The 12,135-nt window shown below is 49.8% G+C and overlaps 1 protein-coding gene across 2 annotated transcripts in view; it reads right to left on the bottom strand.

Moving 5' to 3' along the window:
- Positions 1-7,913: 7,913 nt before the first annotated feature.
- The window catches only part of LARGE1 (LARGE xylosyl- and glucuronyltransferase 1), a 646,479-nt gene continuing 642,257 nt past the window's right edge, over positions 7,914-12,135 (bottom strand). For both annotated transcript variants that reach the window (XM_075551019.1, XM_075551018.1), the window contains one exon: positions 7,914-9,401. In XM_075551019.1, coding sequence (XP_075407134.1) covers positions 9,204-9,401 — 198 coding nt within the window. In that variant the 3' untranslated portion in view covers positions 7,914-9,203. The remainder of the gene's footprint in view (positions 9,402-12,135) is intronic.

The raw sequence follows: 12,135 nt of genomic DNA, 5'->3' as shown, positions 1-12,135 counted from the left end.
GGGTGGGTGGGAGGGGGTGGTGGTACCTATACTCTATATGCGTCTATTACTAATTAAATAAGACAGTGCATCTTGTTCAACAAGTTTTTCCCCTTTCCCCCACTCCAAATCTTGAACTTTTGTTCTGGATTTTATAGAATGGTTTGTGACTACCAAGGAGCAGATTGAAAGGGTATATCCAGGGGTCCTCAAACTTTTTAAACAGGGGGCCAGTTCACTGTCCCTCAGACCCATTGGAGGGCCAGACTATAGTTTAAAAAAAACTATGACCAAATTCCTATGCACACTGCACATATCTTATTTTGAAGTAAAAAACACAACGGGGCAAAACCACCCGGCGGCCTGGATAAATATCCTCGGTGGGCCACATGTGGCCCATGGGCCATAGTTTGAGGACCCCTATAGACTCTAAGAGAGAGAGCCCCGGTGGCCCAGCCTGCCCGCCATGGTAATGGGACCTCCAAGGCCACAGTAGACAGAGTCCCTTAGCAAAGACCTCTCTGATCTCACCAATGCTCAATGGTCTGGCTCCTACACACATTTCACTTCCACCCACCCAAATTGTGCAGACCTTCGGAGCTTGGTTCCTATACTGATGTGTCTTATCACTGAGATGCTGTAGAGTGCCAAGAATGGTTTTTAGATTCAGAAAAGGGGAGCTTGGTTGTGTTTTAGCTTGCTGAGCCTCAGCTCCCTGGTCTCTTCAAGCGACAGCTCCTCCAGCCAAGGGACAGAAACTGGAAACGACCAACGTGGCACACTTGATATGTAATAAAGGAGCCATGTGGCATTGCAGGTTCTATATGGATCTGCTAACCTCGGGGCCATCTGTCTGAACCCATTAGCCTCTCCATACACCGGAGGCTTTCTGCAGCTGTGGAGATTTACAGCCTTTGAAGCCCAAAGGGGCAGTTCTACTTGACCCTATAGGGTCTTGAAGGGTTGGAATCAACTCGAGGACTGTGGGTTTTGGTGTTTGGTAGTCAGTGAACCCTAAATGGGAGTCGTGACAGGTTACAGGTAGCTCTCAGCAGTGCCAGGATGTAAAAGATTTGCTGTCAGAGAACAGAATGAAGTAAGGAGTCTTCCATTTTTCTTGTTTGCTTTTGCTGGATTAGAACTGAGGTCTTGTATCCAAATAACTCAGCATGGATGAAATGGCCCAGAGGAGAATGGTATATTTTGTTTCGGAACATATACAAACCTAGCAGACTGGAAATCAGCATATCCCCTTTGTAGACATTCCTTGTTGGGGGGTGGGGGGTGGGGTGGATCTGAGAGCCACTAGGCTGCTGTGTCACAGCATCCACGGACCACCAAGGAAACAGAGGCATTTTGGAGAGACAAGTTCCCTGCAGTGACCACAAAGAAGAGGTCCGCTGGCTCTTCCACGTCCTGGGTGTTGGTCTTAGTAGGGTCTGTCGGTTTTCTCTCGCAGGGGTGGAAGATTTTTCTGATCTTCTGCAGTTCTGAATATTAAACATTGACCTTAATATTCATGGGAAATGAATAGCCCTGCCTAAGTATTAAATCATCTTTGGAGGGACAAAGAGATTCAGGGTTGAAATATGAATGCGCCAGCCAATGTGGACGAGTAAGGAAGTTGGGGGAAGGTAAGAATTCTGGAATGACTGTTTTGATCTATCTTTTTCTTTGCAGACCTGAGAAACAGAATTTTAAAAACCCTAAAGGGTCACCTTTATAGTCACACATCATACACATCTATCATCACTCACAAACACATTATGGAATGAAAATAAAGCTTTTCAATAACTGAATATGTCCTAGAAGCTTCTGCAAAACGGTTATGAAAGTGACCACTTCCACTGTTTTTGATTGGATAAGTGAGTCGGGTGAGTGTTAAAACCTATAATAGTCGACACTGCATTCGATCTGTCAGACTCTCTCAGCCATGGGGACACACTGATGATGAGTATTCTGAGTCCTGGCTTCTTCAACCTCACCTGCCACAATACACCACAGAGAACGGAATAAGAAATTAATGGACTCAAAGAGCCACATACGCATATGAACCTATCTGAGTGAAGTGAAAATACTTACTTTTGATTCTTCTATCCATCTCTCTACAACTCCTATCAAATGATGGGCATAACCATGCAATGAAACCCTGAGAGAGAGGACTGGTCAGCTGGGTGATTCCTCTGGGTATAAGAGCTATCTCAGCAGCAGCGTGAGAGAGAATGCTGAGACCATCAAGAAAGAAGCACCACCAGGGGAGCGTGTGCGAGTTTCTGGTCTAACATGGGGGAGGCAGCAGCACTGAGATGATGAGGCAGAGCACAGAGTGGCACCAAGGTGGTGGGCAGAGGGGTGGGCTTCCTGGTGGCCCCTGGAACAAGGCAGAGTCCAAGGGATCTTGTGGCTGAGAGCCTGGGGGCCACAGGGACATGATCGCTGGCTGAGAAGAGGCGCTGTGTGGCCCAACGACTATGTCCCGGATTTTTCTGATCTTCGCTTGTGGTATCCTCTTAACTTCCCTAATAGACACCCACAAGTGTGCATATTGTCTGTGAGTTCTACGTGGTCATTGCAACTGATCATTGAACCCAGCGGAGAGCAGGGTGCTGTCAGAGGAACAGATGGCGTCAGACTAGGTTAAGTAGGGCACACGGTGGAGGCATGTCTGACCGCTGCCTTGTGGTAACAGGTCTCCTTTTTGTCCCTGTGCAGCCAGCAGAGGTCCATGTGGCCCCCACGCCATTTCTTCAACCTGTTTTATTAATGGCCCTGTATGGTAATCAGCTTCTCCCTCAAACACGAAACTAACAAATCAAGTGGCCTGTACTCTTCAAAAATTACCATTGCCACGAAACTCCAAGAAGTCAGAGACTAGAGACTAGATGACTAAATGTCTTATGAGATCTTGGATTGAATCTTGAAACTGAGGTGGGGCGCTATTGTGGTGGAGAGCTACTGTTACTGTGACATTATTGGGACAATGGGCAACATCACATTTGAATGTGAACCATGCACTAGAAGGAGGGCCCTGCATTTGGTCCTTGTGCTTGCTCTTAGGAAATGCATATGGAGATATTTTAGTTTAAAGGATTATGGTGACTACAATACACCCTCGAAGGGTTCAGCAAAAAACAGACAAATATTGAGAGATGAAGCGTATATGGCAAAACATTATAATCGATGAATCTCGTTGGAAGGTGCATCCAACTGCATTGTATCAGCCTTGCCATTTGTCTGTAAATTTGAAAGCTTGCTTCTCCGAGTTTTAAAAGGAGAAGTTCAAGGAAACCAAACTAAACGGATTTACACCAAAGGCGTAAGATAAACCTTTCTGTTCACATCATTAACTGTCTGGTTCACAGTCCTAGCCACAGTCAATGCTCCAGAAATACCTGTAGCACACACAAAGAAATGACAGCCAACACAACGGACTGGTCCCGATGCCATCGCAGGGCATATCCACGGCAGCATAACTTACCTACCAGGAGTCTGCTGAAGAGTATAAATTTGAGTGACCCTTACCTGTCATTTCTGTCACTCACGCCCCCAAATTCTGATGGTCCTGGGAAACACTGTCCCCGAACTGACTCTCCTCCGTTCCCGAAGATTTAGTCTCTCAAGACAATCTGAGAGTGTTGGGATCAACGACCAAGGCCACCAGGCAGAGTCATCAACCTCCCATTGTTGTGGAGTCCGCCATCAGCTCCTGGTAGATGTCAAGCTCCATCCCTCAAAACTGAAGACACTTACCAGGAACCTCTTTTGTTCAAAGGATACAAACAGAGAAGATGGTAACTCCAGCATCACTGTCTGAGGCATCATAGGATGCATATGTAAGGCCGTTCAGGCTTCATAGACTTTGATAAGCTCTTGGGAGGGGCCCTGGTGCCTTCTGGTTACAGGTCGGGCTGTGATTCACCAAGTCAGCAGCTGGAAACCGCCAGCAGCTGGAGGAGAGAAAGGCGGGGCTTTGTACTCCTGCACAGAGTTCCAGTCTCTGAAACTCCGGGGAACAGTGCTACCCTGTCTTAGAGGGTCACTGCGTCAGAAATGACTCGATGGCAGTGAGTTTGGTTTAAGTTTTAGGATAGAAAGGGGAAGAAAAACAGCATATTGTTATGAGCTAGCTACCTGAAGATGTGACATTGTAAGCATACCCATCAAGCAGCTGTTATCATATGGGGGGGGGCGGAGGTAGCCAATCAGGGGGAGACATGGATGCCAGTCATCTCTTGGTTCAAATTCCAATACCTCCACTAAAAATCTGTGTGATTTGGGACAAATCACATGGTTTTTCTGAGGTCTGTCTCCTCTCCATGAGCTGAATAGAGCTAATCATACCCTCCCTGTGTTAGACTGTCGTTGAGAGGATCCATCAGTGCCGATGACCACGGAACCCCTTGCAGCTTGGCTCTTCACCGATAGTTTGCAGAAGCTGGGTCTGAGAAGGATTTCAATCCCATTCCTTCCACTAGCACAGAGCCCCCTAAAGACAGGATGACCACAAATGAGGCCATACCCTCGAGACAGAAGGGTCTTTGAAAGGAACTGAATTAAAGTAGGGTCTGTCCTTTCCTTATGGGGCACAGAGAAGCCAACATTCAACCCAGCAAACCTGTGCTCTGGAAATCAGGCCGACACACTCAGAGAGAGCACTTTGAAGCACATGCTGAGTTGAGGTGCAAGGCAGAGCTTACATTTTAGCGACTCGACCTATGCCCTGCAATGCCGGGAAATAACCCACGAAAGGCACTGGGGAATCTCTAACATTCTCTGGAATTGAACTCAGCCCCATAAGGATGATTACAAATTGCCCAGGTCTATTTCACATCCATTTTCAGAAAGTCGTGGGCATGACCAAAGTCAGAGAGGTTGCTGGGTAGACTGTATGCCCCTAGCAAGATGTTGAAGGAGAAGACTAGCCGAACAGTCTTTTTCTATCGGTTGAAACCCTCTTTTCCAATGCAATGCCTGTTTCTTAATGAGGAGAGACACGGAGTGCAGCTTATGTGGCTCTGAGGTGAGACAAGTAGCCCAAATCAAGCCATTGGCCATCGAGTTCATTCTAATTCACAGCGACTCTATGTGTGGATTGTAGAACTGTCCTCTAAGGATTTTCATGGGTGGTGACCTTTCCAAAGCAGATCACCAGCCCTTTCTTCTGACGGAGGCACCTCTGGGTCAATTTGACCCTCCAACCAACCAGTTGTTGGGAGCTCAGAGCTTAACCAGACAACTGGACCGGGGTATAAGTTCTGGCACGATTCTGTCATTGACTGACACATATGTGCACGTGGGAAAGTGACTTACTTTCACAGAACTCAGCTTGTCTCTAAACAGTAACACCCACTGAACAGTTTGTGTGCAAAGGTGCAATGCGTGCAAAGGGTTATTCCAGGACTGGGCTCTGGAAGAGCTGGATGCTATGGGGGCTATGGGAAAATCCTGTCCTTTTCCCAACTGAAAGTCAAGTTGAGTGTGACCCATTTATAAGCTTGGCGTACTATGGGGGACAGGAAATAAGATCCTTCGCAAGGATGGGCTGCCACAGCCCCACATGGGCAGGGCTAGCAATGAGTCCTTGCTCCTAACAGGGGCTCTGGGAAGTCATGCCATTGGCACCGAAGACCCTCGCCTTGATTGGGTTGGCACTTGGAGCCTCTGTGTTCAACTTGGCCATTGGCCAACATCTGACCTCATGCCCGAGCTCAGCTTCAAGGTGTCAAACACTCTTGAGGAAACAGGCTTGTCCCCCCCTGGTCTCAAGTGTCCCTCTATGGTTTTCTTTCATAATTGCAGTGGACATGGCACAACATACCTCCCCCAGTTGATACCCATCGTCTCATAGGAATTCACACCTTTTACTCTCAGAAGTGACCCAGTTGGAATAGTAAGTTTTGTGGCCTTTGACTGTGCTCAGAGAAATCCAAGTGAAAGCCAGGGTATTGGGCCTGATTCGGATGCTGAGAAAAGGTTTCAGGGGAGTTAAATATTGACTTGCCATTGAAGAACGAGTGTGACCAGAACCCTTTCATCTGGTTTCAGTAGCTGGCAATGGCTAATTTAAAATCCATGAGCCCACACATTCATTGTGGACTTCTCCAGGGAAGGAAGAGGAGTCAGTGTGTCTGTGTACTTAGCGGAAAGACAGTGGTGTGCAGGTACATGCTCACCACTCAGCTCTCTGGGGAAGGAATGCCCTGTTTTATGGTGTTCGCCAATTCCCGTGGTGTAAAGACACAGGTTGTCAAGCTACAAACACGATGCCAGTGAACACGGAGTTAGGAAGAGCTGCATACCGTGGTTCCTCATGAATTGACCAGAGCTGGCATCTTATCATAGGAACCCTGGTGGCATAGTGGGCTGCACTTTGGACTGCAACCATAAGGTTAGGTGTTCGGGGCCTCCCCAGGAGAAAGATGAGGTTTTCTACTCCCCTAAACGGGTAGTCTCAGAAAACCAAATGGGCAGTTAAAGACTGCCCTATAAGCTCCTTATATCAACTTGATGGCAGTGAGTTGAACTCTCATCTTATTACGTGGATGCATAACCAATACTCATGGAAGCAGCCGTTTGGATCAAAGGATGTACTGTATTGGGCAAATCTGCTGCGTGAGTTCTCTTTCAAGTGTTAAAGAGCAGAGATGTCACTTTGTGAGCCTGACCCAAGCCATGGCATGGTCACTTGCCTCACATCCATGTGCATGGTGGACGATGCCGAAGGTAGGTCTTAGAAGAATGGATGTATTTGAATTATGTTGGTGTCGGCCAATAAGGCAGTACCTCGGGCTGCGAAGAGAACAATTGAATTGGTCTTGGGAGAAGTACAACCAGAATGCTCCAGAGAAACTTTTCATCTCGCCTATGAGATCTCATCTGTTGGACATGCTTCCAGGAAAGGCCAATCCCCGGGAGAGGAGCTCACGCTTGGTAGAGGGCCAGTGAAAAAGAGGAAGGCCCTCACCTGCATGGATCAGGAAGTAGCGGCAGCAGTGAGCTCACACAGCAGCAACTATGAGGTTGGTACAGGGCTGGGTGGGGCGGGGTCACCAGGGGATGGAGACAGCTCAACAGCACCCGACAGCAGCAGCAGCAGCAGCTTCAGTCGACCACTGGAGGAAGGGGCGGCAGTCCATGGGCGTGGCATACTTTTGAACCGGTTTAATTCCGTTACATGATTGCTTTCATAATAATAACGGCTATATCTCCATATACACATTGGTATATGTGCATCCAGGACTTCTGGTGACATAGTGGTTATTGTTGGCCTGCCAACCTCAAAGCCAGTAGTTTGAAACCACTGGGCGCTCTGCAGGAGAATGACAGGGGTCTCTACTCCTGTAAAGAGTTAATCTCGGAAACCCACAGGGGCAGTTCTACTCGGTCCTATAGGGTCCCTTTGAGTCGGGATCAACTCGATGGCAGTGAGTTTCTGAGTTATATATGCATATAGCTATCCATCATATAGACATACTGATGTGTATGGGCTTCCATATGCAAGTATATATATGAATATGTAAACTTATGTAGATCTGTATAAAGGTGAGTCCTAATTGTAGCTTGCCTCATCTTGGTATAAAGAAAGCTGAGTGAAGCAACCATGTGAGCAGGTAACACGTTGAAGGGCGTCTCATGGACCTGACTATTATGGGGTTCCATGTAATTACTGGGACAAAGAATGGGTGTCGACTGCCCCACTGCTCACTCTGAGGGGTCTTACCGGCCGTGTCTGGGTTGTGAGACACCGGGCCTCAGGGCCAGATGGCAGATTTGAAAACGCTTTGAGGGGAGCAGAGGATACAGTAAGGTCTAACTTCAGGGCAGCGGGGAACGGTTATACGTTCAGATGATGAGAGGGATGAACTGCTGTCGCAGGCTTTGCTCGCTGACCAGAGTGGGTCTGCGCAGCCCCCAGGGCAGTGCCAGGGCCTGGGCAGGAGCGTCTTACTTTCCTTTATTGAATGCAGCTTGCACTGGTCACATTGCAACTCAATACAAACAGCCCAGCAGAGGGTAGGGCATTAACTCGTGTTCTTGTCAATGTAAACACAACATTAATATTGAAGATGAACGCAAATGGGCAGAAAGTCCAGTGTCTCCTCGATCGGTGTGGTGGTGAAGGTGCTGCCTCTCTGGGGAGGTGGGGGGAGGTAGAGGGGCAGGTCCCCTAGGGAGACAGAGGTGGTGACCTCTTCCCATCCACAGTGAAGCAGGCAGGAGACAGCGGGGCCCACACGTGTCCCTCCCTCGGTCTCCAAACGGCAGGCGACTCTTCAGGCCTGGGCTCCCAGTAATTATGCAAGTTCTTCTCCAGGCCTGGGAGGGTGGTACCTTTCTGGGGGCACAAACACTCTCCCTTCGAATGCCGGGAGAAAGGTGTCTGGCATACAGAGTCAGCCCTAGAAGTTCCGCTTCTCCTGGATTCAGGAGTGCTGGGAGTTTCTATCAGGGGTGCTTGGGTGCCCTCATGAAGAAGGCTGCCCATAGGTAACTGGCTGGCTGAAGACCCCTCTGTTCCCTGTTCCGCTGACAGAGGGGCATGGAGGGCCAGCTTCTCTATTGTGAATTCCCAGACCCAAAAGAAAGAAAGACACAAAAACAAAATGCCCCAAACAAAATCAACTCAAAACAAAGCCAGGGGGGCCTTGAGGATAAAGAGCCAACCACCACCTCCTCCAGGTCCCTCCGCATGGGACGTCCCCATTGGATCTTCCCAAAGGCTGGTTTACAGCACTGACCGGCCCTTGTCTTGGTTCTCCATCCAGCCTGCAGGGCAGAAAGGGCTCCCTGTCTTCATAGAAACACCGTTTTGCTTTTCTGTCCTGGGATGGCTCATTCCCAACCCCCACCCCCCTCACTCCCCGGGGGTCCCTGTCTCCCAGCGATGGTGGGGAGCACAGTCATTAACAAGCAAAGAGCTCATCCTAAAGACCTGCCTGGGTGGTGCGGCTCTACGGTCTGGGGGCGACCCCTTGACTCCCTCCTCAGCCTCCGGGTCCCATTCTTGAAGAGACAACAATGGTAGGCTGCTGTCCCACACTCTGGGAATCCTGGTAGTGGGGCAGACGGGGTTGCTGGAACCTCCTTCCCGATCTCGGGCCAAAGATACAAACGAAAACAAACCAAAGAGCAGCGCTCTGTTGTGAGTTGGAGGGCCGAGCCCCCCCAACAGCGAGCAGTGCTCCCCCGGAGTGCGTCTCCCCTGGTGGTGGGCGGTCGTGGGGCTAGCTGTTGTTCTCCGCCGTGAGATACTTGAGGGCGGCGAAGCCGTAGCGCCGCGACATGTCCTGCTGAAACTCCTCCTTCAGCGTTTTGAGACAGATGCGGTATTGCTTGTTGGAGCGGAACTTGGTGATGTCGAAGCTGGGGGCGTGGGGCATGTGGATCATGTAGGCGTTGGGCAGCACGATGAACTCGTATTCCTAGAAGAAGACCACAGCAGCGTGAGCACCCGCAGGAGCCCTCCCGGGCACGCGGACACTCAGAGGGAAGGGGTAGCTAACGAACTGGTGAGAGGCGCCACGACCCATCGTGCACCATGGGAAGCACACCAGCGCTGGAACGCCACCACCTGGGGCCACTACTGTGACCCTGGATGATGGCTTAGCTTCCTTGAGTCTTCGTGTCCTCTGTAGATTAAAACTACAGCCCTTGAGGGATTTCTGTAGGGATGAGGCGCCCAGCTTCTGGGCCACAGAAGAAGGTTCTTGATGGCGTGCATGCACACGCACATCGCCATTCTAGGACGGTGCCAACCAGGGGGGCGTCTCCTGCTCAGTTCCCTGCCATCGGCCTCTGTGATGGCTCACAGGACCTGGGTGACATGTGACACCCTCAGGAGAAGAGCACAGAGAGAAACATGGAGAAACAAAGACCCTGAGAACACAAGTTCCCACATACACCAGTGTTCACTGCGGCACTTTCCCACGAGAGTCCAGGGGCGGCGATCGCCTAGATGCTCATGAATAGACGGATGGATGGACACAATGTGGTGTACACACACAGTCATTGAAAACACACAGGAGTCCTGGCCCATCTACTACGTGCATGAACCTTGAAGATGTTATGGCGGGTGAAGTAACCCAAACACAAAGAGGCAAGTATTGTCAAGATCTCACTGATAACGCTGGACAGGGCAAAAGCATAGAGGCTGGGTGTATTGGTACTTTCCAAGGGCAAGGGGAAAAACCCGGGTACTGTGGTAGGTAGTGTATTGGGTTGCTAACCACAAGGTTAGTAGTTCAAATCCACCACCAGCTTTGCTTTAGAAAAATAAGGCTTTCTACTCCCATAAACAGGTAAAACCTTGGAAACCTATAGGGGTGGCTCTACTCCATCCTATAGGATCGCTATGAGAATTGGCATTGAGTTTGTTTGTTGATTTGGATGGGGCGAGAGAGGGGAATGGGAGAGGAGTCACTGTTTAGGAAGCACTGAACATCTGTTTATCTCAACAGAAAACTTAGCAGTAAGGGATGCTGTGGGTGGGGGGACAACACGGACGATGTCACTGGAGTCGTGTGATGTGATTGCACATGGACAATTTGTTGACTTGGTGAGTGTTGGGTTATGTATATATTTGCCATAAGAAAGCCAACAAATCTCTCTCCACAAACTCCCAAATATTGAACTGGCCGAAGCACACTAAGAACAATTCCCTCATCACATCCTGGCAACTGATCACACCATCAACCCAGCAGCAGGCAGTCCGAAACACAGACCAAATAAATAAGCGAATAAGTAAATCAACAAAAGGCTTTCAGCTCGATGCCTGCCCCATGAGGAGATCACGGAAGGTGTGGGTGCTCCAGCAGCCTGGGGTGCAGAAAGCCTATGGTGCCGGGCCAGCGGCAAGAAGAGCGTCTCAAAGGCTTGCTGAAGAAGAGTGTCTCAGTGAGGGGTCGGCTCATTCCACATGGAAGAAGCACACCAGCTTGTGTGCCCCCAAACTGGAAATCATAAAGACCAAATCTGGAGCAGGGGATGGTATTGGACCCTAAATTCTGCACGCCCACTTTACAGAAGGTTACAGATGACCATGAAAACCCAAAACCCATTCGCATGGTCCCCTGTGTAGATGAAACCTCCAGTGAACCCCCTCTGACTGTGGACCGGGGCGGGGCTTGTTACCAGGCAGAGCATATTGAAGGGGGGGAGCAGTGATAGCTCGCCATTAGGTCGCCCTCTTGACCTAATGCGTACAGTTCTCGTTTTTCACGTTTTCCGCTCTGTTTTACGATTGAGGGTATTCTCCGTTTCACCCTGCCGTTGGTGTTGGGCTATTTGGTGTGTTCTGTTTGGATTTTGTCTGTTTTGCTGCATATGAAACCCAGGCTAGGTAGACCAAGAGAAGCAGCAATGGGATGAATAGTTCCAAAGGGTCCTGGCTGCGGGGGGCGGGGCGGAGCGTGGGCAATGGGGAGCTAAGAGCAAGGAGCACAGGAGGAAGAAATGTCCTGGAAGTGATGGTGCTGATGGTTCTGCAAGGCTTCTGGAAGCAACTGAGCTATTGAGATGTACAACAGGTGAGCTGTGTGTTGCTGAAACTCTTTTACAATCACACTAATTAATTAAAAATAATAACAAAGGCTTTTTGGTATGGCCCCAGAGGAGCCCTGGTAGAACCGTGGTTAAAGCATGTGGTGGGGAACGACAGGATGGTGAGTTGAACCCACCAGCTGCTCCGACAAGAGAGATGGGGTGGCTGCAGAGGCCTACAGCTTGGGACGCCCAACGGGGCCGGTTCTACCCTGTCCCAAAGGCGCTATGCGCTGGGATCCACTTGACAGCCGTGGGTCTGGTTTGGAGTTTGGCTGCTCACAATACGAGGGTGTTTCTAAAAGTTTGGGGAAGCGTTTCATTATTCTTCCATTCTGTCCTGCACCCCTCTCCCCCGCGAACATTTTGTACCCCTCTTGTAGAGAACACTCACACAAATATTGGATACGCTTGGGCCATCTAGTTTCCTGGCCCGGAGCTGGATGGAAGGAAGTCAGAGGAGGGCAATTGGGAAGGGGTGTGTGTGTGGCAACTGTCCCAGACAGGGGAGTCCTGAGCAAACGGCTAGTTTTCTAGGAAGAGGAAGGGCTTGAACTCCTGGAGTTTAGCTGACTGCAACCTTTTGTGTAGAGGCGGAGCGGGGCAGGGCACCTTTGG

The sequence above is a fragment of the Tenrec ecaudatus genome, chromosome 6 (assembly GCF_050624435.1).
Source record: "Tenrec ecaudatus isolate mTenEca1 chromosome 6, mTenEca1.hap1, whole genome shotgun sequence".
NCBI classification, from domain to species: Eukaryota; Metazoa; Chordata; class Mammalia; order Afrosoricida; family Tenrecidae; genus Tenrec; species Tenrec ecaudatus.
This window is presented reverse-complemented; position numbering and strand designations above follow the sequence as displayed.